The 25,434-nt window shown below is 47.4% G+C and overlaps 1 protein-coding gene across 1 annotated transcript in view; it reads right to left on the bottom strand.

Moving 5' to 3' along the window:
* Positions 1-25,434, bottom strand: part of plxna3 (plexin A3) — a 148,110-nt gene that overhangs the window by 88,920 nt on the left and 33,756 nt on the right. The window contains exons 6-11 of the mRNA XM_034171875.1: positions 21,572-21,712; positions 17,416-17,516; positions 8,167-8,290; positions 7,617-7,773; positions 7,362-7,461; positions 6,067-6,181 (exon numbers count right to left, since the gene is read on the bottom strand). Coding sequence (XP_034027766.1) covers positions 6,067-6,181; positions 7,362-7,461; positions 7,617-7,773; positions 8,167-8,290; positions 17,416-17,516; positions 21,572-21,712 — 738 coding nt within the window. The remainder of the gene's footprint in view (positions 1-6,066; positions 6,182-7,361; positions 7,462-7,616; positions 7,774-8,166; positions 8,291-17,415; positions 17,517-21,571; positions 21,713-25,434) is intronic.

Raw genomic sequence — 25,434 nt, forward strand, 5'->3', positions numbered from 1 at the left:
CATTCATCAACTTTCCCAGTGTGTTCTTGCTCCGTCCCAGTATTTATTTTTTTTTTAATGTGTTGCTGGCATCCATTTCAAAATGAGCAAATATTTGCACAAAACAAAAAAGTTTATCAGTTTGAACATTAAATATCTTGTCTTTGTGGTGTATTCAATTGAATATAGGTTGAAGAGGATTTCCAAATCATTGTATTCTGTTTTTATTTACATTTTACACAAAGTCCCAACTTCACTGGAACTGGGGTTGTAAATATAAAAACCTATATACAACATGGACGTGGGTCCTCTGTTGTTTTAGACATTTCTGTGACTGTGGGACTGCACAGTGACATCACAGAGTTCTGTTTTGTGTCTGCAGAATGTCATCTTTTTTTGAAAATTTTTTGTCCACTTCGTGCTGAAGGACACAAACAAAGAAAGTGCAGAAAATATATATCAAATATCATGGCCACATAGTTATTGTTAAGGCCCTGTCACACCTTAACCATTAACCAGTCTGCCAACAGCCCAGTTTCCACCCAGTGGTTCTGGTCGGTACTGCACCGTGTGGTGCGCAAGAGAAATAGAGTAATTTAGCATTATTTTATTTTGTTATTTTCATTTTTTATCTTGGTGGACCATTTGCATTGTGTGCAGAATGCTGATGAGTGGACTGGCTGTGGGAAACACTGCCGTGAAGGAATGGAGCGCTGTGACTCTTTAAACTTTTAAGCCACCAAGCAGCTGCTTCCTGATCAGCAGACCTGATCAGGTCCGCCGATCAGGTCATCACAGACCTGAATAATGAAACGCTGGGATGATTTAAACTTTTAAAGCACCAGTTGACCGTGATCAGGTGTGATCAGAATGAAGTGCTGTGTGATCTGTCGGTGTGTTGATCACAGACAGCGACAGCGCTTTAAATGTTTAAAGAGTGCATTAATCAGGTGTGCTCACCCTGATCGATCAATCAGGTCATCTGATGATCACACCACAGCAACAGCGCTTTAAAAGTTTAAATGATCACTGCACTTCTGTGTGTTCAGAATGCGACACGGGCATCTTCTGAGAAATGCACCTGGTGTAAAAAAAAAAAAAACACTGAGGGACTTGCTTCAAAATGCTTTGTTTCAGCCATGAATTAAAGGATTTTCCAAGGTCATTTTCAAAAATCAAGAGCTTTATGTGGATTCATGTCCATCTATGATGGTGAATTGGACTGAAATGAACAGATCAAGTTTTATATTTTTTCCATGTGTGAATGAAACAGTCTGTCCGCATGAGGACTGCAGCTTTCAGCCAATTAGTGGCCATCGTTAATGGATGTATTTAGACTGAGTAAATTGCAAGAAATGTTTGCCAACAATCACACTGGCACTTGTAGAAAATTTTCAGGATGCCCAACATGTTTTGAGGAGCTCAGCATGTTAGGATGTGTATCAGTGAGAAAACGTGCTCTTAAATTATAAAAACTTACCCTTAACTTATTGGACTTATGCCAGCAATTTTTTAAATACGGCTGGCATACGCTGACTAAATTGTCAAGGTGTGACGGGTCTTTTAAACACGTGACGTGTACCATTGCACGAAGATTTCTTAGCACTAACTGAGTGTTCACACAGACACCTGGTTTAATGTATTTAATGTTTAGTGTGAGTGCTCCTCCATTATCGTTTTCAGATTCCCTCTGACTGCGATGAAGATCTGCCAGGCTGCTGGTTTAGGGTTAGAATTAGTTTCAGCATGTTTCACGTTCTCACAAGGTCAGATAAATCATGTGTGTGAGTGTTTCTGGGATAAAGGCCAAACGTTGTGCCAGAGTCGCTGAACACTCGACATTTATCTGACTCGGTGACAGACTGGAACTCACATCTCTGCTGATTTCACATCAAACTGATGACTGAAGCAAATGGAAAATGCAAAATCAAACTGTTAAAATCAGTCTGAAAAGCCTTTTTCTATCAGTAACCATAGCAACCAGTTTCACTCTACATGCTCCAGCCGTCTCCAGATCAGCCACAGGAAGTCAGACTGCATCTGAATATAAACACCTCGTGGTGCAGATCGTGGAAACTGCAGGACTGACTGCACGTTCACCCACATGCACATTCAAATCAAACCCACCTGATCAATCCCCTGCATTTACACAAACGTGCACGTTCAAATCAAACCCACCTGATCAATCACCTGCACTTTCACCCACGTGCACGTTCAAATCAAACCCACCTCAATCACCTGCACGTTTACCCATGTGCACATTCAAATCAAACCCACCTGATCAATCACCTGCAAGTTCACCCACATGCACATTTAAATCAAACCCACCTGATCAATCACCTGCACATACACACTCCTGCACATTCAAATCAAACCCACCTGATCAATCACCTGCACGTTCACCCTCGTGCACATTCAAATCAAACCCACCTCAATCACCTGCACGTTTACCCACGTGCACATTCAAATCAAACCCACCTGATCAATCACCTGCAAGTTCACCCACATGCACATTTAAATCAAACCCACCTCGTCAATCACCTGCACGTTTACCCTCATGCACATTCAAATCAAACCCACCTGATCAATCACCTGCACATACACACTCCTGCACATTCAAATCAAACCCACCTGATCAATCACCTGCATGTTCACCCTCGTGCACATTCAAATCAAACCCACCTGATCAATCACCTGCACGTTCACCCTCGTGCACATTCAAATCAAACCCACCTGATCAATCACCTGCACGTTCACCCTCGTGTACATTCAAATCAAACCCACCTGATCAATCACCTGCACGTTCAGCCACGTGCATGTTCAAATCAAACCCACCTCATCAATCACCTGCACGTTCACCCACATGCACGTTCAAATCAAATCCACCTCGTCAATCACCTGCAATTGATTGATGTGAATGATGAAATAAGGCAAACTGAAATAGATGTGTGGGACGAGTTCCATGGTCTGCTGTCACCATGACCCAGACTCATAAGTGGCAGAAAATGAATGAATGAATAGTGTCAAACATCACAACAGGCAAATGTCCAATTACTGCTGATCCATTCAGAATTTGGAACCTTCCTCAGTTCGGAGTAAAGGTTCATCCTCGGCGCCTCTCGTCTCTTCATCTTCCTCAGTCAGGCTGACAAATCTCCATCACCCCCCCAAACACACCCAACCTTCAGGCAACTTAATGGTCTGGTAATTAACATTAATTGCTCTGATTAGATGTTGCATGTCAGTTAAGTTTTTATTTGTCTTTCATTAACCAAACAGCCAATCAGAGGTCGTCACCATGGCCCTGTAAGGACTCCACACACCAATCATCTCTCCGACACGCCCCAGCTCATTAGAGTCACTGTCTCTGCTAACGAGGCAACAACCTGCCTCCTTATTGCCCCCGCTGAGATGCTTTGTTGTTGCTGCTGTTTGTTTGTGTGTCGGCAAGATAATTTGAAGGAGAAGCAGAACTTGGACTCAGGAAGAACTAAGGTACTGTGAGTGGAAATCCAGAACCATGGGCAAATTTTTCCTTCCATCAGTGATCAAAAGCAACTAACTCCTCATGGGGCTGTCACAACTTGGCAATTTAGCCAGCGCATGCCAACGGACAGCCCCGTTTCCACCGAGTGGTACGGGTCAGAATGGTTCAGTCTGGCTTGTCTTGTGTTTCCACCGCTGGCAGAAACCTTTTGTTTGGTAGGTGGACCATGTGGATGTTGGCATGCACAGCATCGAGCGCACATATGCTGTCGCATGGCCCTGCCCCTCCACATGGAGGACAAACAGAGTAATTTAACATTATTTAAATTTCATTTTATTTTTGTCTTGGTGGATCATGGGATTTATTTTCATGGCGTGCAGAATGCTGAAGAGTCAACTGATGTCTGTGATAAACGCTGACGTGAGTGAATGAGGCGCTGTTTTAATTTTCTTGATGTGGCACAAAGAGCCGGCGTTCTCTGGTTCAGGCTGAGAAACACACAAAACATAGAGGGACTCCTTTAAAGGGCTACGTTTCTGCAGCCACGACAAGGAACTAAAGCATTTTTAGATGTCGTTTTCCAAAATCAGGAGGCTTTATGTGGATAGGTTTTTGTCAGACTGTGATGATGAATCTGAATGAAACCAACAGGTCAGATTAATGACCTAGTCACACGGCACTTATCAAAGGGCAATGAAGCCCTAATGAAACAAGAAATCTGGACTTTCGTTGGCATCGTTTAACCTTCGCTCAGCTTCGTTCCTGCAGCGGTCGCTTCGTCAGCGTTTTTAAACTGTCGAAAAATTTGAACGAAGGGCAACGAAAACGTCAGTTTGTCTGTATTTCATTTTGCTGTCATCCTTGACAGGTTTTTTTTTATCGTTTGCTTAGTTTGTGTAATGTTATTGTTTAGTTTGACTTCATTCGACCAGCTGAATGTTTTCACACAGTGCAGAAGCCGTTTCTGAGCGCTGCTGCTGCGTTCATGTACTATCAGAAATTACAGGGCAAACTCAGCCTGTGTGCTTGGATTTTTTTTTTTTATCTGGGTTGGGGGTCAGCTTCAGGCACCTTATGAAGGCCACCATTAATCTTTTGTGTGGATACAATTAATTATTTTGCCACAAGCAACTGCTGAATTTGAAACAACAAAAAAGTTGTGTAATTTCCGACGGTACTTGAACGCAGCAGCAGCAGCAGCTCCAGTGTGCGCTTATTATTTTTTATTAAATATAACAATATGAGTGTAGGAATGACAATCCAGCCCTTATGTACATGTGCCAACAGGTAGATGATTCAAATGATTATACAAAGAGCTGTTCTGGAAGGCAGAATTCACGTTGTGGATCAGCTGGTGGAAATCACCACACATGGGGAGTCAATGGCAGCGTTCACACAGACTGATCAATTTACTGCTCTGATATATTCAGTCATCTTTACACTTATGTTTATTCCCCCTTTTGACAGTTTTCTGTTATAAATCAATATACATGGCGTAGAACATAATACAGTGATACAGCAGTGACCACGGCACACCAGAGGTTTTTTTTTTTAATTGGAGCAAGACGGAGTGCGCAGCGTATCATCAGACAGTGAGGGTTCTGATGATGAAGGAGATGATCCCTCTTTTGTTCTGGACGAGGAACAAGAGCAGGTGGGTCCACCGACGTGTGCACAGATCTCCACAGCTTCTGTTTGTAGTTTCTCCAGGACTCAGGTGCTATGAGCACCGTCCCAGCACCGAGTCCTGGAACACAGAGATGCAGACACACACTGCTCCAGCAGTGGCTCCAGGTGCGCTTCATTTAAAGTGTCGAGATCAATGTTAGCTTCAGTTTCATTTTGTTCCTCTTTTGTCCCTTTTGCGCTCTTGCTTTGCAGGCTGTTCGGTGATAAAGCTTGTTCGTCCACGTTTTCTCAACGAATTGTGACTTTTTTGCTTTTTTTCCTTCGTTCAGGAATCGTCATGTGCCATGTGACTGGGCCATAAGATTTTATATTTACTCCGTGTGTGAATGGATTTAATATTTGAAACAGTCTGAACTGTTCACATGAGGACTGCAGCTTTCAGTGAATCAACGGACAGCAACGGGTTAGCGCCTCACTTTCATAACAGATCCATAATCCATAAAACAGTAAATGTGAGAATATAAGTTTTATTTGCATTTTGAACTTTTTCTGATTTGGGATTCAAACAGCTGAACCTCTGCTCAGTAACTAAAAAAGACAAAGGCTTTTTCTTTACTGCATCACAAACGACTGTCTATTATTTGGTTCCTGACCTGTTTGTGGGAATGCGGGATTGATCTAAAGTCAAACGTGACAATCACAGGAGACAAGTCATAAGTTCTGGTCAGATTATTTTCTCAGTGTTACATCACAGATCTGAATCTTCATCATCATCAACAACAGCAATGTGAAACATCAACCTCAGTGTGATAGAAAGTCTCCGTGCAGGGACTGGTCCACTCACTAATCTGACCTTTGAGCCCCTGTGTGTGTGTGTGTGTGTGTGTGTGTGTGTGTGTGTGTGTGTGTGTGTGTGTGTGTGTGTGTGTGTGTGTGTGTGTGTGTGTGTGTGTATATATATATATATATACCTCCATGCCGCTGACTCGTCCCTCCTGGAATGAGCAGTCCTGTAGGTTGTTTGTGCAGACGTGGCGATATTTACACCAGTGACACGGAAAAACACTGCTTACACATGACGTGCACCTGAGACAGAGACAGAGTGCGACAGACAGACAGAGACACACAGAGAGACACACACACACACACACACACACACAGACAGAGACACACACACAGACACAGACAGAGAGACATGGAGACAGAGAGACATGGAGACAGAGAGAGACAGACAGAGACACATAGACAGAGAGAGACACACAGACAGAGAGAGAGACACGGAGACAAAGAGAGACATACAGACAGAGAGAGAGAGAGACGCACAGAGAGACAGACAGAGAGACACAGACAGAGAGGCACACACACACAGACAGAGAAACGCACAGAGAGAGACAGACAGAGAGACAAAGAGAGACACAGACAGACAGAGAGACAGACAGAGACAGATTAGCTCTTTAATTTCAAAGTGGAAACAAATCTCAAACAACGACTGAAGCATTTTGACTTTTTAAAATAAGGCCAAAATGATCAGTTTTACAAACTAAATCAAGAGATGGACACAGAAAAGCAGAGTTTGAGACGTCACAGCTGGGTGAGCGAAGTGAGGGAAGCCACCAAGACCATCCTCAGTGTCTGTCAGCGTTCCGCCTGTAGCTGCATTGTGAATTTAGAAGACAATGATGATCTCCGCCTGAGACCCTTTTGGGAAAGTTAAATGTAGACCGATTTCTTTTTTTTTATGCTGCCGGTAAAAAAAAAAAAAAAAGAAAAATATACCGTCCTTCCAGCTGTTCCTGCTTCATCAATGACTAAAGCTTTAAATCACCTCAGAAGAAATCTGATCTTATGTCCTGGAATCAGTCAAAATGTCAAATTCTTTCTCTCACAACATCGCAGAAAGAAAATAAGTTTTTTCTTCTCGTCAGTCCACATGGTGACATACGTACGTCATGTTTCCAAAAATAACGTCTGTTAGAAAACAGGCTGTTTTATTCAGTATCTGAAGGAAGGAAGGAAGGAAGGAAGGAAGGAAGGAAGGAAGGAGCGGACAGTAAATAAAAGGATGAGGAGAAACACAATTTATCTGCAGCCAGGCTGAGCTGCTGTTACCACGGCAACCAGTGAGCCTACTGCACAGATTATGTTTCCCCGAGAGAGAGGGAGGAGACGAGGAGAGGCCGAAGCTATGCGGGAGAGGAAAGAAGGGAGAACACAAGGCTATGAGAGGAAAGAAAAAAGGGGAAAGGAGGAGGAGACGCAGACTTACGAGTTGAGCACAGAGCAGTTGTAATAGATGAAGCTGGTTCTGATGAACTGATGTCCAGTTTCTGTGGAGCGAAGACTGAGCGGAACCACACGCTGCTCACCTACACACACAATAATAACCTAATATTATTCTACTTCACTCAAACTGAAGGACCATCACTAACGAACCCTACCGACATGGCTGCCCGCCCATGCTGAAGTTAGAAATATTTACATCAACAATAAAATGGACAAGTGGACACCGAGCGCATCATACCATAGGTGTAGGGGTGTGTTAGCATGTCTCCCAGTGACGGCGACATACACGTCACCTGACCACTGGCTAAGACCTCACCAGGGGTTTCACTCAGATCCTCAAAAACACAGGACACGCCCCCTGACAGCGCCGGCACGTTCTGCACCTGAATGGTCAGCTGGACACAGAGAAGACATCAGAAAGTCCTCAGGAGAACAGACAAACGGGGAGGACAGTGTGTTGCTGCGTATGTGTGCGTGCACGTGTGGGCCTTTGGCACATGCATGTGCACACACTTGTGCGTGTATGTGTGTATGCGTGTATGGTCATGTCTGACTATGTGCATAAGTGTGCAGGTGCATGTGTGTAGATGCATATGTGTACATACGTACATGTACACTCATACATGTATGTGCATGAGAATGCAGATGCATGTGTGTACATATGTACACACAGCTGTATTTGCATGTGTTTATTGTGCACATATGTGTAGGTGCATATGCATGTGCGCTTGTTTGTGTGTTTGTTTGTACAAATGTGTGCATGTTTGTGTACACGTGCGTACACGTACCTGTGTTGCTGGGGAGGTGACGGACATGTTACTCGGGGTAACAGAGATATCAACACATTGGTCCAGCCGGGTGTTGAAATGCTGAGGCTCCTCCCACTTGTCACATGCTTCCTGTCTGGAGCACCTGTTGGGGTCAAAAGTCACAAAGGTCAAAAATGTTCTTAGTTGTTTTATTGTTTGTTTGTTTTTGCACCACATCTGCTAGATCTCCTGGCTCCGCCCCCTCTGTGCAGACAGAAGGACGGGTTCCATTCAGAGTGGCCTTTTATTGTGGACAGTCTAAGGCACACCTGTGCACTAATTGTGGTGTCTAATCAGCATCTTGATATGGCACACCTGTGAGGTGGGATGGATTATCTCAGCAAAGGAGAAGTGCTCACTATCACAGATTTAGACTGGTTTGTGAACAATATTTGAGGGAAATGGTGATATTGTGTATGTGGAAAAAGTTTTAGATCTTTGAGTTCATCTCATACAAAATGGGAGCAAAACCAAAAGTGTTGCGTTTATATTTTTGTTGAGTGTATATATATACATGTGTGTGTGTGTACGCACACACAACCCCAATTCCAATGAGGTTGGGACGTTGTGTGAAATGTAAATAAAAACAGAATACAATGATTTGGAAATTCTCCTCAACCTATATTCAATTGAATACACCACAAAGACAAGATATTTAATGTTGAAACTGATAAACTTTATTGTATTTGCTCATTTTGAAATGATGCCTGCAACACGTTTCAAAAAAGCTGGGACAGGGGCAACAAAAGACTGGGAAAGTTGATGAATTCTCAAATAACACCTGTTTGGAACATTCCATCATCTACAGTCCATAATATAATCAGAGGATTCAGAGAATCTGGAGAACTTTCTACAAGTAAGCGGCAAGGCCGAAAACCAACAATGAATGCCCGGGACCTTCGATCCCTCAGGTGGCACTGCATTAAAAACGACATCATTTGTGTAAAGGATCTTACCGCATGGGCTCAGGAACACTTCAGAAAACCATTGTCAGGGAACACAGTTCGTCGCTACATCTACAAGTGCAAGTTAAAACTCTACCATGCAAATTGAAGCCATACATCAACAACATCCAGAAACACCGCCACCTTTTCTGGGCCAGCGCTCATTTGAAATGGACAGACGCAAAGTGGAATAGTGTGCTGTGGTCTGATGAGTCCACATTTCAAATTGTTTTTGGAAATCATGAGCGCCGTGTTCTCTGGACAAAAAAGTAAAAAGACCATCCAGAATGTTACCAGTGCAAAGTTCAAAAGCCAGCATCTGTGATGGCATGGGAGTGTATTAGTGCCCATGGCACCATCAATGCTGAAAGGTACATCCAGGTTTTGGAGCAACACATGCTGCCATCCAAGCAACGTCTTTTTCAGGGACCTCCCTGATTATTTCAGCAAGACAATGCCAAGCCACATTCTGCACGTGTTAAAACAGCGTGGCTTCGTAGTAAAAGAGTGTGGGTACTAGACTGGCCTGCCTGCAGTCCAGACCTGTCGCCCATTGAAATGTGTGGCGCATTATGAAGTGTAAAATACGAGAACAGAGACCCCGGACCGTTGAACAACTGAAGTCGTACATCAAGCAAGAATGAGAAAGAATTCAACCTACAAAACTTCAACAATTAGTGTCCTCAGTTCCCAAACGCTTACTGAATGTTGTTAGAAGGAAAGGTGATGTAACACAGTGGTAAAAATACCACTGTCCCAGCTTTTTTGAAACATGTTGCAAGCATCCATTTCAAAATGAGGAAATATTTGCACAAAAACAAAAAAGTCTATCAGTTTGAAGATAAACCCTCTGGAGTCGAATGACGCGCCCTCACATAAAAAGTCACATGACCTAATTAAGCGGACATAACAATCTGCTGCACTCTGAGGCTCCCTTTAAATGCATGTTGAACGTGGAAACTTCAACCTTTACAGCACTTTTTAAATTTTTTTACACCATGCATTTTCATAAATATTATTGTCATTTCATTTCCTTCTCTACTGCAGCAGCAACAGTGGTGGGAAGAAATATGACTCCTTCTTCCTCATTGGTTGGGTCCTTAAATTTTCCACCAATCAGAAGTCAGTAACCCCACATGTGTTTGATCACAGCCCACCCACCGTACGGGGGTCTAATTGTGTGTGCGTTTTCTCTTTGTTACTGGTGGGAAGCATGTGTGGTTAGTGTTTTGTTGTTTGGGGTTTTTTCTAAAAATGAGGCGTTTTATGAATGTGGAGCAAGCGCTTCAGTTACTTTTTGAACTGGAGGAAGACGGAGCATGCATGTTGTCAGAGTCTGAAACAGACAGTGAGGATTCTGGTCATGAAAGAGATGATCCTTCTTCTGTTCTAGAGTAGCAACCAAAGCAGGTGGATCCACCAACGTGCGCACGGAGATCTGAAGAAAGGGTCGGAGCACACACGTCTCATTCCAGATCCAGATCTCTGCTTGGACGCGCAGTAAAGACACGCCCCAGCGCTGACTGCTGCAACACAGCAGTAAGCAGATTTCAGCCTGGGAGAACACCAGGAGTCCAGGTTGATACACTTTCCACCCAAAGTCCAAAAGACCTTTTTCTTTTGTTTTTTTCTGCAAATGAACAATTTGCAACAACACCAGTAAAACTGCTGCAAAAAACAAGGCATTAGGGGAAAAAATACAACTGGACAAACATTGAAATGGAAGATCTGTACAAATATTTTGGACTTCTGATATACATGTTGTTGGTGTCACTGCCAAGTCTCCAGGACTACTGGAAACAAAGTCATATTTTGTCTGTGCCTTTTCCAGTTAAAGTAATGTCCAGAGACAAATTTAGATCAATATTCTGGAACATCCACCTAAGTGAGCCAGATGAGGATGTAGAAAATGATAAAAGGTAATAGCAGGTCATGAAATGATAGCAGGTTTTGAGTCAGGCCTCTTTATGATGACATCCTCAGTGCCTGCCAGGCTTATTACCACCCAAGGAGGGAGCTGGCAGTGGATGAAAGGATGCTGGCGATGAAGGCAACAACTGGAATGACTCAATATTTGAAGGACAAACCAACAAAATGGGGCATGAAACTTTTTGTGTTAACTGTTTCAAGTAATGGATACACACTCAAGTTCACCATTTGCACTGGCAAGACTGTGACCACAAGTGAGCACGGGCTGTCATAAGATGTGGTCATGAACCTGACCAGCAATCCTTGCTTGGTACTGGGTACCACGTTTACATGGACAATTTTTACATGAGTCCCAAACTGTTCATGGACCTGGCTAACATGAAATTTGGGGCATGTGGCACATACAGGACTCCATGTCTCCAACCTCCCCCGGGATCTGGGAGAAGCTCTCCTGGAAGTGGGAGTTGAAGACCTCGCTGACAGAGGGTTCCACCAGTCATTCCCAGCAGACCCTCACGATACGTTTGGGCCTGCCAGGTCTTACCGGCTTCCTACCCTCCCAGCGGATCCAACTCGCCACCAGGTGGTGATCAGTCAACAGCTCTGCCCCCTCTTCACTCGAGTGTCCGAGACACGTGGCCGAAGGTCAGATGATATGACTACAAAGTCGATCATCGACCTCCGGCTCAGGGTGTCCTGGTGCCACGTGCACTTATGGACACCCTTGTGCTCGAACATGGTGTTCGTGATGGACAAACTGTGACTAGCACAGAAGTCCAACAACTGAACACCACTCGGGTTCAGATCGGGGAGGCCGTGCTTCCCGATCACCCCCCTCCAGGTCTCACTGTCGCCGCCCACGTGGGCGTTGAAATCCCCCAGGAGAACAATGGAGTCACCAGTCGGAGCACTATCTAGTACCCCTCCCAGGGACTCCAGGAAGGTCGGGTACTCTGCACTGCTGCTTGGCCCGTAGGCCGAGACAATGGTGAGAGACCTGTCCCCGACCCGAAGGCGTAGGGACGCGACCCTCTCGTTCACCAGAGTGAACTCCAACACTTGGCGACTGAGCTGGGGAGCAATAAGCAATGCGACCCCAGCTCTCCGCCTCTCCCCGTGGGCGACGCCAGAAAAATGAAGCGTCCAGCCCCTCTCCAGGAGTTGGGTACCAGAGCCCAAGCTGTGCGTGGAGGTGAGCCCGACTATCTCTAGTCAGTATCTCTCAACCTCCCGCACAAGCTCAAGCTCCTTCCCCCCTAGCGAGGTGACATTCCACGTCACAACAGCCAGGGGCTGTGAGCATGGACCGGGCCGCCGGGCCACCCAATCCTCTCTGCACCCGACCCCCATGGCCCCTTCTGCAGGTGGTGAACCCATAGGAGGGTGGGCCCACGTCACTCTTTCGGGCTGAGCCCGGCCAGGCCCCATGGGCTAAGGCCCAACCACCAGGCGCTCGCGTGCGAGCCCCAACCCCAGGCCTGGCTCCAGGGTGGGACCCCGGCTCCGCCATACCAGGCGACGTCACGGTCTTTGATCTTTTACTGGTCATGGAGGTTGGAACTGCCCTTAGTCTGACATGGAGTCCGAGTGGACCATGTTCTCCACCTCCATTGTCGATGCGGCTGCTCGTAGCTGTGGTTGCAAGGTCTCTGGTGCCTGTCGCGGCGGCAATCCCCGAACCCGGTGGTGGACACCGGAAGTAAGGGATGCCATCAAGCTGAAGAAGGAGTCCTACTTATCTTTGTTGGTAGGTGGGACCCCAGAGGCAGCTGACAGGTACCGGCAGGCCAAGCGTGCCGCAGCCCGTGCAGTCGCAGAGGCAAAAACTCGGGTCTGGGAGGAGTTCGGGGAGGCTATGGAGGAGGACTATCAGTCGGCCTCGAAGAGATTCTGGCAAACCGTGCGACGCCTCAGGAGGCGGAAGCAGCTCTCCACCAGCACTGTTTACGGTGCGGGTGGGGAGCTGTTGACCCTGACTGGGGATGTTGTCTGGCGGTGGAAGGAGTACTTCGAGGATCTCCTCAATCCCATCATCACGTCTTCCGAAGAGGAAGCAGAGACTGGGGACTCGGAGGCGGACTCATCCATTACCCAGGCCGAAGTCACCGAGGTGGTTAGAAAGCTCCTCGGTGGCAAGGCTCCTGGGGTGGATGAAATCCGTCCTGAGTACCTTAAGTCTCTGGATGTTGTGGGGCTGTCTTGGCTGACACGCCTCTGCAACATCGCGTGGCGATCGGGGACAGTGCCTCTGGATCCGGGGTGGTGGTCCCTCTGTTTAAGAAGGGGGATCGGAGGGTGTGTTCCAACTATAGGGGGATCACACTCCTCAGCCTCCCCGGTAAGGTCTATTCCAGAGTACTGGAGATGAGAATTCGACCGATGGTCGAACCTCAGATTCAGGAGGAGCAGTGTGGTTTTCGTCCTGGTCGCGGCACACTGGACCAGCTCTACACGCTCCATCGGGTGCTCGAGGGTTCATGGGAGTTTGCCCAACCAGTCCACATGTGTTTTGTGGATCTGGAGAAGGCGTTCGACCGTGTCCCTCGGCGCACCCTGTGGGGAGTGCTCCGGGAGTACGGGGTCCAGGGTCCTTTGCTAAGGGCTATCCGGTCCCTGTACGACCGCAGCAGGAGCTTGGTTCGCATTGCTGGTAGTAAGTCAAACCTGTTTCCAGTGAACGTTGGCCTCCGCCAGGGCTGCCCTTTGTCACCGGTTCTGTTCATTATTTTTATGGACAGAATTTCTAGGTGCAGCCAGGGTGTAGAGGGGGTCTGGTTTGGGAACCACAGAATCTCATCTCTGCTGTTTGCGGACGATGTGGTTCTGTTGGCTTCGTCAAATCAGGACCTTCAGCGTACACTGGGGCGGTTTGCAGCCGAGTGTGAAGCGTCCGGGATGAAAATCAGCACCTCCAAATCCGAGGCCATGGTTCTCGACCGGAAAAAGGTGCTTTGCCCTCTTCAGGTCGGTGGAGTGTCCTTGCCTCAAGTGGAGGAGTTTAAGTATCTCGGGGTCTTGTTCACGAGTGAGGGACGGATGGAGCGTGAGATCGATAGACGGATCGGTGCAGCATCTGCAGTGATGCGGTCGCTGTATCGGATCGTCGTGGTGAAGAGAGAGCTGAGTAGGGGGGCAAAGCTCTCGATTTACCGATCGATCTACGTTCCGATCCTCACCTATGGTCATGAGATTTGGCTCATGACCGAAAGAACAAGATCGCGAGTACACGCGGCCGAGATGAGTTTCCTCCGCAGGGTGGCTGGGTGCTCCCTTAGAGATAGGGTGAGGAGCTCGGTCACTCGGGAGGAGCTCAGAGTCAAGCCGCTGCTCCTCCACGTCGAAAGGAGTCAGTTGAGGTGGCTCGGGCATCTTTTCCGGATGCCCCCTGGACGCCTCGCTGGAGAGGTGTTCCGGGCACGTCCCACTGGGAGGAGGCCCCGGGGAAGACCCAGGACACGCTGGAGGGACTACATCGCTCGGCTGGCTTGGGAACGCCTTGGGGTTCCCCCGGAGAAGCTGGAGGAGGTGTGTGTGGATCGGGAGGTCTGGGCGGCTTTGCTTGAGCTGCTGCCCCCGCGACCCATCTCCGGCTAAAGCGGAAGAAAATGGATGGATGGATGGATGGCACATACAGGGAGAACAGACGAGGATGCCCCAGAGGGAGGACAAATGCTCTCACAAAAAATCTGAAAGAGGATCTATAAGATGGATAAGAGAGGGGCCTCTGGTGTTTGTAAAGTGGATGGACACATGGAAGGTGTCTGTGTGCTCCACCATCCATCATGCGTTTTTGGGTGAGACAGTGCAGAGAAGGGTGAAGGATGCGAAGGATGGACACTGGATGGTGAGTTATTCCCTGTTCTACATTGCAACCACACATGCATTCATCTTGCATTACATCAGCAGTGTCAAGCAAGTGCAGCCCATGACACACAAGGACTTTATGGTGAAGCTGGTGTGTCAATTGTGTGGCACAGACAAAATAGGTGTCCCACAGAACAGGAGCCAGAGCCACGTTTCTGTGTCAATTGTGACAGGCACAGATCTTCACTAAAAGGCCACAAAAGGCAGACTGAGGTGCCAACGATGCCTTCAGGTGGGCAACAAGGAGTGACACACTGTGGAAGTATCAGGCCTGCGATGTCCCCCTCTGTGTTGTGTTGGACAGAGTTTGTTTTGAATGGCACAAATAATTTAGCATGTCCTGCACTACATTGTACATACAGTATGTTTTTGAAATTTATCATTTATATTTACATTTATACGAGGTCTGTTAGAAAAGTATCGGACCTTTTTATTTTTTTCAAAATCCATATGGATTTGAATCACGTGTGATTGCATCAGCCAAGCTTGAACCTTCGTGCACATGCGTGAGTTTTTTCACGCCTGTCGGTTGCGTCATTCGCCTGTGAGCAGGCTTTGAGTGAGCACTGGTCCACCCCTCTCGTCATTAAGGAAATGGCGGAATGATTTGGAGCTTTGCTGCATCAATTTTTTCCTGAAACTGTGAGAGACCTCCAGGTGGACACCATTCGGAAAATTAATATGGCTTTCAGGGATGATTTTATGGGGATTACACAGATTAAGGAGTGCTCCAGCCGGTTTAAAGACCGCCCACAGCGTCTGAGAGCGCGCCGCGCTCCGAGCGCAGATCGACAGGCTGACACCCCGCTGAAACAACCAGATCATTTCCAACGTGAAGGCTTGGTTGATCCGGGACGTCGTCTGATCTTGTCTGATAATCAGCACTTTTTCGGCACATTCCACTGTTCCACTTTGCGCCATGCGGCTCCGCCGCGACACGCGGGATTCCTCCGCTCCTCTTTCCATGACAAAAACTCCTCTAACAGTGGAATGTGCCGTTCATTTCTAAACTGGATGCTGTCTTGATCCGGTATGTCGTCTGACTAGCACAAGGAATTACGGAACACGTGGACATCAGCACTTTTTCGGCACATTGAGACAGACGTGCGGAGGAATCACGCGCGTCGCGGCGGAGCCGCATGGCGCAAAGCAACGCCATGATGAAGCCTCACAGGACATGTTGGGGCATGTCCAGCTCATGCTCAATTTCTCGGATATTCACACGACTGAAAAGCAACCGGAAGCCGTCTGAAAGCCACCTGAAAGCCATCCTGAGAGACCAACATGGAGGTGGTTTTGTCCCGCGCCATGAGCGGCACGGTGGCGCATTCATCCGCTTCTTTTTCCATGAAAAAAACTCCTGTAACAGTGGAATGTGCCGAAAAAGTGCTGATGTCCACGCCTTCTGCCTTTTTGTGAAAGTCAGACGACGTCCCGGATCAACAAAGCCTTCACGTTGGAAATGATCTGGTTGTTTCAGCGGGGTGTCAGCCTGTCGATCGGCGCTCGGAGCGCGCCGCGCTCTCAGGCGCTGTGGGCGGTCTTTAAACCGGCTGGAGCACTCCTTAATCTGTGTAATCCCCATAAAATCGTCCCTGAAAGCCATATTAATTTTCCGAATGGTGTCCACCTGGAGGTCTCTCACAGTTTCAGGAAAAAACTGATGCAGCAAAGCTCCAAATCATTCCGCCATTTCCTTAACGACGAGAGGGGTGGACCAGTGCTCACTCAAAGCCTGCTCACAGGCGAATGACGCAACCGTCAGGCGTGAAAAAACTCAGGCATGCGCACGAAGGTTCAAACTTGGCTGATGCAATCACACGTGATTCAAATCCATATGGTTTTTGAAAAAAATAAAAAGGTCCGATACTTTTCTAACAGACCTCGTATATATTTATATTTATTTTGGCATCAGATTCTAAATAGTTTAGCATTAGCATTTCCTGCACTATATTTGTACATATGTTTTTGAAATTCTAAATCTTATTGTGAAATGTGAATATGTTTTTGAAATGTACAATTTATAATTACATTTGAAGATTTTATGTTTTGTGTGATTTTAGGTTCACTGTGTTAATAAAGTAGGTCAGAATGAATGAAAAACTGTAAAGTCACACAAGTGAGGTTGTGCTGAAAAAAGATGACATCAAAGAAGGCCACTTAAACACTTTTTAAAGGTAAATTATAAAGGTAAAACCAAAAGTAGTCAAAAATGGCCAACTATACCCTGGACTCCAGAGGGTTAAATATCTTGTCTGTGGTGTATTTCATTGAATATAGGTCGAAGAGGATTTGCAAATCATTGTGTTCTGCTTTTATTTACATTTTACACAATGTCCCAACTTCATTGCAATTGGGATTCTAGAAAATACAATTCTACAGCCTCCTGAAAATAAATGAAAAAGTTAAACATAAAAACAGGAAACATCAGAGTGCAGTTTGTGGTGATCGGAGTTGACAGCAGCGTTTCAAAGTGGGTTCTTGTTCTTACTTGTTGAACAGGACGCACCAGCCGCAGTGAGGGTCACCTGACCCCAGACAGGCTGCACAGCCGCCATACTGCTCACAGCTCTCCACTGGCAGCCGGCTCACCTGAAACAAGGCCACACCCATCACAACACACACACACCCATCACAACACACACACACACACACACACACACACACACACACACACACACACACACACACACACACACACAGAGGCTGTGGTTCTCAGCAGGTTCATCACGCCACAGCACAGGAACAAACTCAGAACCATTGCCAGGAACCTCAAAGAACCAAGAACAGGTGTGTGTGTATCCAGAAAGTATTCACAGCACTTTACTTTTTTACACATTTTATGTTACAGCCTGATTCCAAAATGAATTATTTTTTTTCTCTCAAAATTTTACTCACAACACCCCGTAATGACAACATGAAAAGTTTTTTTTTATTTTTTTTTATTTATTAAAAATAAAAAACTAAGAAATCACATGTACATAAGTGTTCACAGCCTTTGCTCAATACTTTGTTGATGCACCTTTGGCAGCAATTACAGCCTCAAGTCTTCTTGAATATGATGTCACAAGCTTGGTGCACCTAATTCTGGGCAATTTTGTCCATTCCTCTTTGCAGCACCTCTGATGCGCCATCAGGTTGGATGGGAAGGTCGGTGCACAGCCATTTCAGATCTTTCCAGAGGTGTTCAGTCGGATTCAGGTCTGGGCTCTGGCTGGGCCACTCAAGGACATTCAGAGTTGTCCTGAAGCCACTCCTTTCTCTTCTGTAGCAGGTTTGCATCCAGGATGTCTCTGTACATTGCTGCATTCATCTTTCCCTCAATCCTGACTAGTCTCCCAGTTCCTGATGCTGAAAAACATCCCCACAGCATGATGCTGTCACCACCATGCTTCACTGTAGGGATGGTGCCTGGTTTCCTCCAAACATGACGCCAAAGAGTTCAATCTTTGTCTCATCAGACCAGAGAATTTTGTTTCTCCTGGTCTGAGAGTCCTTCAGGTGCCTTTTGTCAAACTCCCGGTGGGCTGCCATGTGCCTTTTACTAAGGAGTGGCATCCGTCTGGCCAGTCTACCATACAGGCCTGATTGGTGGATTGCTGCAGAGATGGTTGTCCTACTGGAAGGTTCTCCTCTCTCCACAGAGGAATGCTGGAGCTCTGACAGAGTGACCATCGGCTTCTTGTTCACCTCCCTGACTAAGGACTTTCTCCCCCGATTGCTCCGTTTAGATGGGCGGCCACCTCTAGGAAGAGTCCTGGTGGATCTGAACTTCTTCCATTTACAGATGATGGAGGCCACTGTGGTCAGTGGGACCTTCAAAACAGCAGAAAGGTTTCTGTGCCCTTCCCCAGATTTGTGCCTTGAGAAAATCCCGTCTCTGAGGTCTACAGACAATTCCTTTGACTTCATGCTTGGTTTGTGCTCTGACTGTCAACTGTGGGACCTTATGGGTTTACTGTGGGTTTAAGGATATGATTCCTTCTTTATGTTCTCTAATGTCATATACCAACACAGAGCAGAGTAGCTACCTAAACTCTGTAAGGGAGTTAGAGTATCTTGTCAATAGTTTTACATCCTCACTGAAGACAACTTTGGATGCTGTAGCTCCTCTGAAAAAGAGAGCTTTAAATCAGAAGTGTCTGACTCCGTGGTATAACTCACAAACTCGTAGCTTAAAGCTGATAACCCGTAAGTTGGAGAGGAAATGGCGTCTCACTAATTTAGAAGATCTTCACTTAGCCTGGAAAAAGAGTTTGTTGCTCTATAAGAAAGCCCTTCGTGAAGCTAGGACATCTTTCTACTCATCACTAATTGAAGAAAATAAGAACAACCCCAGATTTCTTTTCAGCACTGTAGCCAGGCTGACAAAGAGTCAGAGCTCTATTGAGCTGAGTATTCCATTAACTTTAACTAGTAATGACTTCATGACTTTCTTTGCTAACAAAATTTTGACTATTAGAGAAAAAATTACTCATAACCATCCCAAAGATGTATCGTTATCTTTGGCTGCTTTCAGTGATGCCGGTATTTGGTTAGACTCTTTCTCTCCGATTGTTCTGTCTGAGTTATTTTCATTAGTTACTTCATCCAAACCATCAACATGCTTATTAGACCCCATTCCTGCCAGGCTGCTCAAGGAAGTCCTACCATTATTTAATGCTTCAATCTTAAATATGATCAATCTATCTTTGTTAGTTGGTTATGTACCACAGGCCTTTAAGGTGGCAGTAATTAAACCATTACTTAAAAAGCCATCACTTGACCCAGCTATCTTAGCTAATTATAGGCCAATCTCCAACCTTCCTTTTCTCTCAAAGATTCTTGAGAGGGTAGTTGTAAAACAGCTAACTGATCACCTGCAGAGGAATGGTCTATTTGAAGAGTTTCAGTCAGGTTTTAGAATTCATCATAGTACAGAAACAGCATTAGTGAAGGTTACAAATGATCTTCTTATGGCTTCGGACAGTGGACTTATCTCTGTGCTTGTTCTGTTGGACCTCAGTGCTGCTTTTGATACTGTTGACCATAAAATTTTATTACAGAGATTAGAGCATGTCATAGGTATTAAAGGCATTGCGCTGCGGTGGTTTGAATCATATTTGTCTAATAGATTACAGTTTGTTCATGTAAATGGGGAATCTTCTTCACAGACTAAAGTTAATTATGGAGTTCCACAAGGTTCTGTGCTAGGACCAATTTTATTCACTTTATACATGCTTCCCTTGGGCAGTATTATTAGACGGTATTGCTTAAATTTTCATTGTTACGCAGATGATACCCAGCTTTATCTATCCATGAAGCCAGAGGATACGCACCAATTAGCTAAACTGCAGGATTGTCTTACAGACATAAAGACATGGATGACCTCTAATTTCCTGCTTTTAAACTCAGATAAAACTGAAGTTATTGTACTTGGCCCCACAAATCTTAGAAGCATGGTGTCTAACCAGATCGTTACTCTGGATGGCATTTCCCTGATCTCTAGTAATACTGTGAGAAATCTTGGAGTTATTTTTGATCAGGATATGTCATTCAAAGCGCATATTAAACAAATATGTAGGACTGCCTTTTTGCATTTACGCAATATCTCTAAAATCAGAAAGGTCTTGTCTCAGAGTGATGCTGAAAAACTAATTCATGCATTTATTTCCTCTAGGCTGGACTATTGTAATTCATTATTATCAGGTTGTCCTAAAAGTTCCCTAAAAAGCCTTCAGTTGGTTCAGAATGCTGCAGCTAGAGTACTGACGGGGACTAGCAGGAGAGAGCATATCTCACCCGTGTTGGCCTCCCTTCATTGGCTTCCTGTTAATGCTAGAATAGAATTTAAAATTCTTCTTCTTACTTATAAGGTTTTGAATAATCAGGTCCCATCTTATCTTAGGGACCTCGTAGTACCATATTACCCCATTAGAGCGCTTCGCTCTCAGACTGCGGGCTTACTTGTAGTTCCTAGGGTTTGTAAGAGTAGAATGGGAGGCAGAGCCTTCAGCTTTCAGGCTCCTCTCCTGTGGAACCAGCTCCCAATTCAGATCAGGGAGACAGATACCCTCTCTACTTTTAAGATTAGGCTTAAAACTTTCCTTTTCGCTAAGGCTTATAGCTAGGGCTGGATCGGGTGACCCTGGACCATCCCTTGGTTATGTTGCTTTAGACGTAGACTGTGTTTCATAATTATTGTATGGCCTTGCCTTGCAATGTGGAGCGCCTTGGGGCAACTGTTTGTTGTGATTTGGCGCTATACAAGAAAAAAGCTGATTGATTGATTGATTATATGTAGACAGGTGTGTGTCTTTCAAAATCATGTCCAATCAACTGAATTTAGGTCAGGTGGACTCCAATTAAGCTGTAGAAACATCTCAAGGATGATCAGTGGAAACAGGAGGCACCTGAGCTCAAATTTGAGCTTCATGGCAAAGACTGTGAATACTTACAGACATGTGATTTCTTAAGGTTTTTTAAATTTTGCCAAAATCTCAAAAACTTTTATCACGTGGTCATTATGGGGTACTGTGTGTAGAATTTTGAGGAAAAAAATTAATTTACTGAAACATAACAAATGTGGACAAAGTGAAGCGCTGTGACTTTCAGCAGGATAGGAACTTGATCCTGCCTGTTTCCTGTCTGTCCAGGTGCATGCTTACCTGTTTGTCGCTCAGCAGGTAGATGTATTGGTGGTCCGGACTGAACACAATGTCCCTCAGGATGGGTTTCCCTTCTACCATGGACACAGTCTCATACAGCAAAGCATTCTGGGATGGCGGCAGGATCCCATCCACACGGATCTGGAGAACAGAAGCACATCAAGACATCATTCAAAGCTGATCCGTCCCCCGTCCTCCACCTCCATCTAGTGTCAGGAAGGTTACCAGAACAACATGCAGATCCAAATGAGATCTGCTGGGGTGACCCTAAACCAAACAGGATCCAATAGGTTCACAAAGTTCAGCAAGTTAACACACATCACTAGTTGTCGCCAAATATATAAAATCACAGGGTTCACACAGACTGAGTGGGCGTGTGCTACAGGGTTCAGACAGGCCGAGTGGGCGTATCTCACAGGGTTCAGACAGGCTGAGTGGGTGTGTCTTACACGGTTCAGACAGGCTGAGTGGGCGTATCTCACAGGGTTCAGACAGGCTGAGTGGGCGTGTGCCACAGGGTTCAGACAGGCTGAGTGGGTGTGTCTTACACGGTACAGACGGGCTGAGTGGGTGTGTCTTACACGGTACAGACAAGCTGAGTGGGCGTGTGCCACAGGGTTCAGACAGGCTGACTGGGCATGTCTTACACGGTACAGACAGGCTGAGTGGGCATGTCTTACACGGTACAGACAGGCTGAGTGGGCATGTCTTACATGGTACAGACAAGCTGAGTGGGCATGGCTCACTGGGTTCAGACAGGCTGAGTGGGCGTGTCTCACAGGGATCAGACAGGCTAAGTGGGCGTGTCTCACAGGGTTCAGGTGGGCTTTGTGGGCATGTACCACAGGGTTCAGGCGGGCTGAGAGTGGGCGTATCCCACAGGGTTCAGACAGGCTGAGTGGGCGTGTCTCACTGGTTTCAGATGGGCTGAGTGGGCGTGTCCGACACAGTAAAGGTTTTGAAATGAGTCATTTTAAGGTTAAATTTTTATTTGCAAGTTAAGTGTGCAGACTGAGGTGAGCACTGCACTGTAGATTAGAGGTGCAGCTGACGGTTTTCCTGTAAAACACAACGGAGGATTTGTGAGGAAAAAAAGGGACTAAAATAAGATTCCCCAAATATCCCAGAAAGCTCAGCTCAATCACTCGCCCGCCTCTCTCACTCTGACCTCTCTGCCACAGGGTTCAGACAGGCTGAGTGGGTGTGTCTCACCGGGTTCAGACAGGCTGAGTGGGCGTATCTCACAGGGTTCAGACAGGCTGAGTGGGCGTGTCTCACCGGGTTCAGACAGGCTGAGTGGGCGTGTGCCACCGGGTTCAGACAGGCTGAGTAGGCGTGTGCCACAGGGTTCAGACAGGCTGAGTGGGCGTGTGCCACAGGGTTCAGACAGGCTGAGTGGGCGTGTGCCACAGGGTTCAGACAGGCTGAGTGGCCATGTGCCACAGGGTTCAGACAGGCTGAGTGGGCGTGTGCCACAGGGTTCAGACAGGCTGAGTGGGCGTGTGCCACAGGGTTCAGACAGGCTGAGTGGGCGTGTGCCACAGGGTTCAGACAGGCTGAGTGGGCGTGTGCCACAGGGCTCAGACAGGCTGAGTGGGCGTGTGCCACAGGGTTCAGACAGGCTGAGTGGGCGTGTGCCACAGGGTTTAGACAGGCTGAGTGGGCGTGTGCCACAGGGTTCAGACAGGCTGAGTGGGCATGTCTTACACGGTACAGACAGGCTGAGTGGGTGTGTTTCACATGGTACAGACAAGCTGAGGGGGCATGGCTCACTGGGTTCAGACAGGCTAAGTGGGTGTGTCTCACAGCGTTCAGGTGGGGTTTGTGGGCATGTGCCACAGGGTTCAGGCGGGCTGAGTGGGCGTGTGCTACAGGGTTCAGGCGGGCTGAGTGGGCGTGTACCACAGGGTTCAGACAGGCTGAGTAGGCGTGTGCCACAGGGTTCAGACAGGCTGAGTAGGCGTGTGCCACAGGGTTCAGACAGGCTGAGTGGGCGTGTGCCACCGGGTTCAGACAGGCTGGGTGGGCATGTGCCACAGGGTTCAGACAGGCTGAGTGGGCGTGTGCCACCGGGTTCAGACAGGCTGAGTAGGCGTGTGCCACAGGGTTCAGACAGGCTGAGTGGGCGTGTGCCACAGGGTTCAGACAGGCTGAGTGGGCGTGTGCCACAGGGTTCAGACAGGCTGAGTGGGCGTGTGCCACAGGGTTCAGACAGGCTGAGTGGGCGTGTGCCACAGGACTCAGACAGGCTGAGTGGGCGTGTGCCACAGGGTTCAGACAGGCTGAGTGGGCGTGTGCCACAGGGTTTAGACAGGCTGAGTGGGCGTGTGCCACAGGGTTCAGACAGGCTGAGTGGGCATGTCTTACACGGTACAGACAGGCTGAGTGGGTGTGTTTCACATGGTACAGACAAGCTGAGGGGGCATGGCTCACTGGGTTCAGACAGGCTAAGTGGGTGTGTCTCACAGCGTTCAGGTGGGGTTTGTGGGCATGTGCCACAGGGTTCAGGCGGGCTGAGTGGGCGTGTGCTACAGGGTTCAGGCGGGCTGAGTGGGCGTGTACCACAGGGTTCAGACAGGCTGAGTAGGCGTGTGCCACAGGGTTCAGACAGGCTGAGTAGGCTGTGTGCCACAGGGTTCAGACAGGCTGAGTGGGCGTGTGCCACAGGGTTCAGACAGGCTGGGTGGGCATGTGCCACAGGGTTCAGACAGGCTGAGTGGGCGTGTGCCACCGGGTTCAGACAGGCTGAGTAGGCGTGTGCCACAGGGTTCAGACAGGCTGAGTGGGCGTGTGCCACAGGGTTCAGACAGGCTGAGTGGGCGTGTGCCACAGGGTTCAGACAGGCTGAGTGGGCGTGTGCCACAGGGTTCAGACAGGCTGAGTGGGCGTGTGCCACAGGGTTCAGACAGGCTGAGTGGGCGTGTGCCACAGGGTTCAGACAGGCTGAGTGGGCGTGTGCCACAGGACTCAGACAGGCTGAGTGGGCGTGTGCCACAGGGTTCAGACAGGCTGAGTGGGCGTGTGCCACAGGGTTTAGACAGGCTGAGTGGGCGTGTGCCACAGGGTTCAGACAGGCTGAGTGGGCATGTCTTACACGGTACAGACAGGCTGAGTGGGTGTGTTTCACATGGTACAGACAAGCTGAGGGGGCATGGCTCACTGGGTTCAGACAGGCTAAGTGGGTGTGTCTCACAGCGTTCAGGTGGGGTTTGTGGGCATGTGCCACAGGGTTCAGGCGGGCTGAGTGGGCGTGTGCTACAGGGTTCAGGCGGGCTGAGTGGGCGTGTACCACAGGGTTCAGACAGGCTGAGTAGGCGTGTGCCACAGGGTTCAGACAGGCTGAGTAGGCGTGTGCCACAGGGTTCAGACAGGCTGAGTGGGCGTGTGCCACAGGGTTCAGACAGGCTGGGTGGGCATGTCTTACACGGTACAGACAGGCTGAGTGGGTGTGTTTCACATGGTACAGACAAGCTGAGTGGGTGTATCCCACAGGGTTCAGACAGGCTGAGTGGGTGTGTCTCACAGGGTTCAGGTGGGCTTTGTGGGCATGTGCCACAGGGTTCAGGCGGGCTGAGTGGGCGTGTCCCACACAGTAAAGGTTTTGAAATGAGTCATTTTAAGGTTAAATTTTTATGTGCAAGTTAAGTGCGCAGACTGAGGTGAGCGCTGCGCTGTAGATTAGAGGTGCAGCTGACAGTTTTCCTGTAAAACACAACGGAGGATTTGTGAGGGAAAAAAGGGACTAAAATAAGATTCCCCAAATATCCCTGAAAGCTCAGCTCAATCACTCGCCCGCCTCTCTCACTCTGACCTAGAAAAACACCAGCACAGGAAGAAAGAAGAGATGATGAAGAAAAGAGGAA

This window comes from Thalassophryne amazonica, chromosome 6 (genome assembly GCF_902500255.1).
Source record: "Thalassophryne amazonica chromosome 6, fThaAma1.1, whole genome shotgun sequence".
NCBI classification, from domain to species: domain Eukaryota; kingdom Metazoa; phylum Chordata; class Actinopteri; order Batrachoidiformes; family Batrachoididae; genus Thalassophryne; species Thalassophryne amazonica.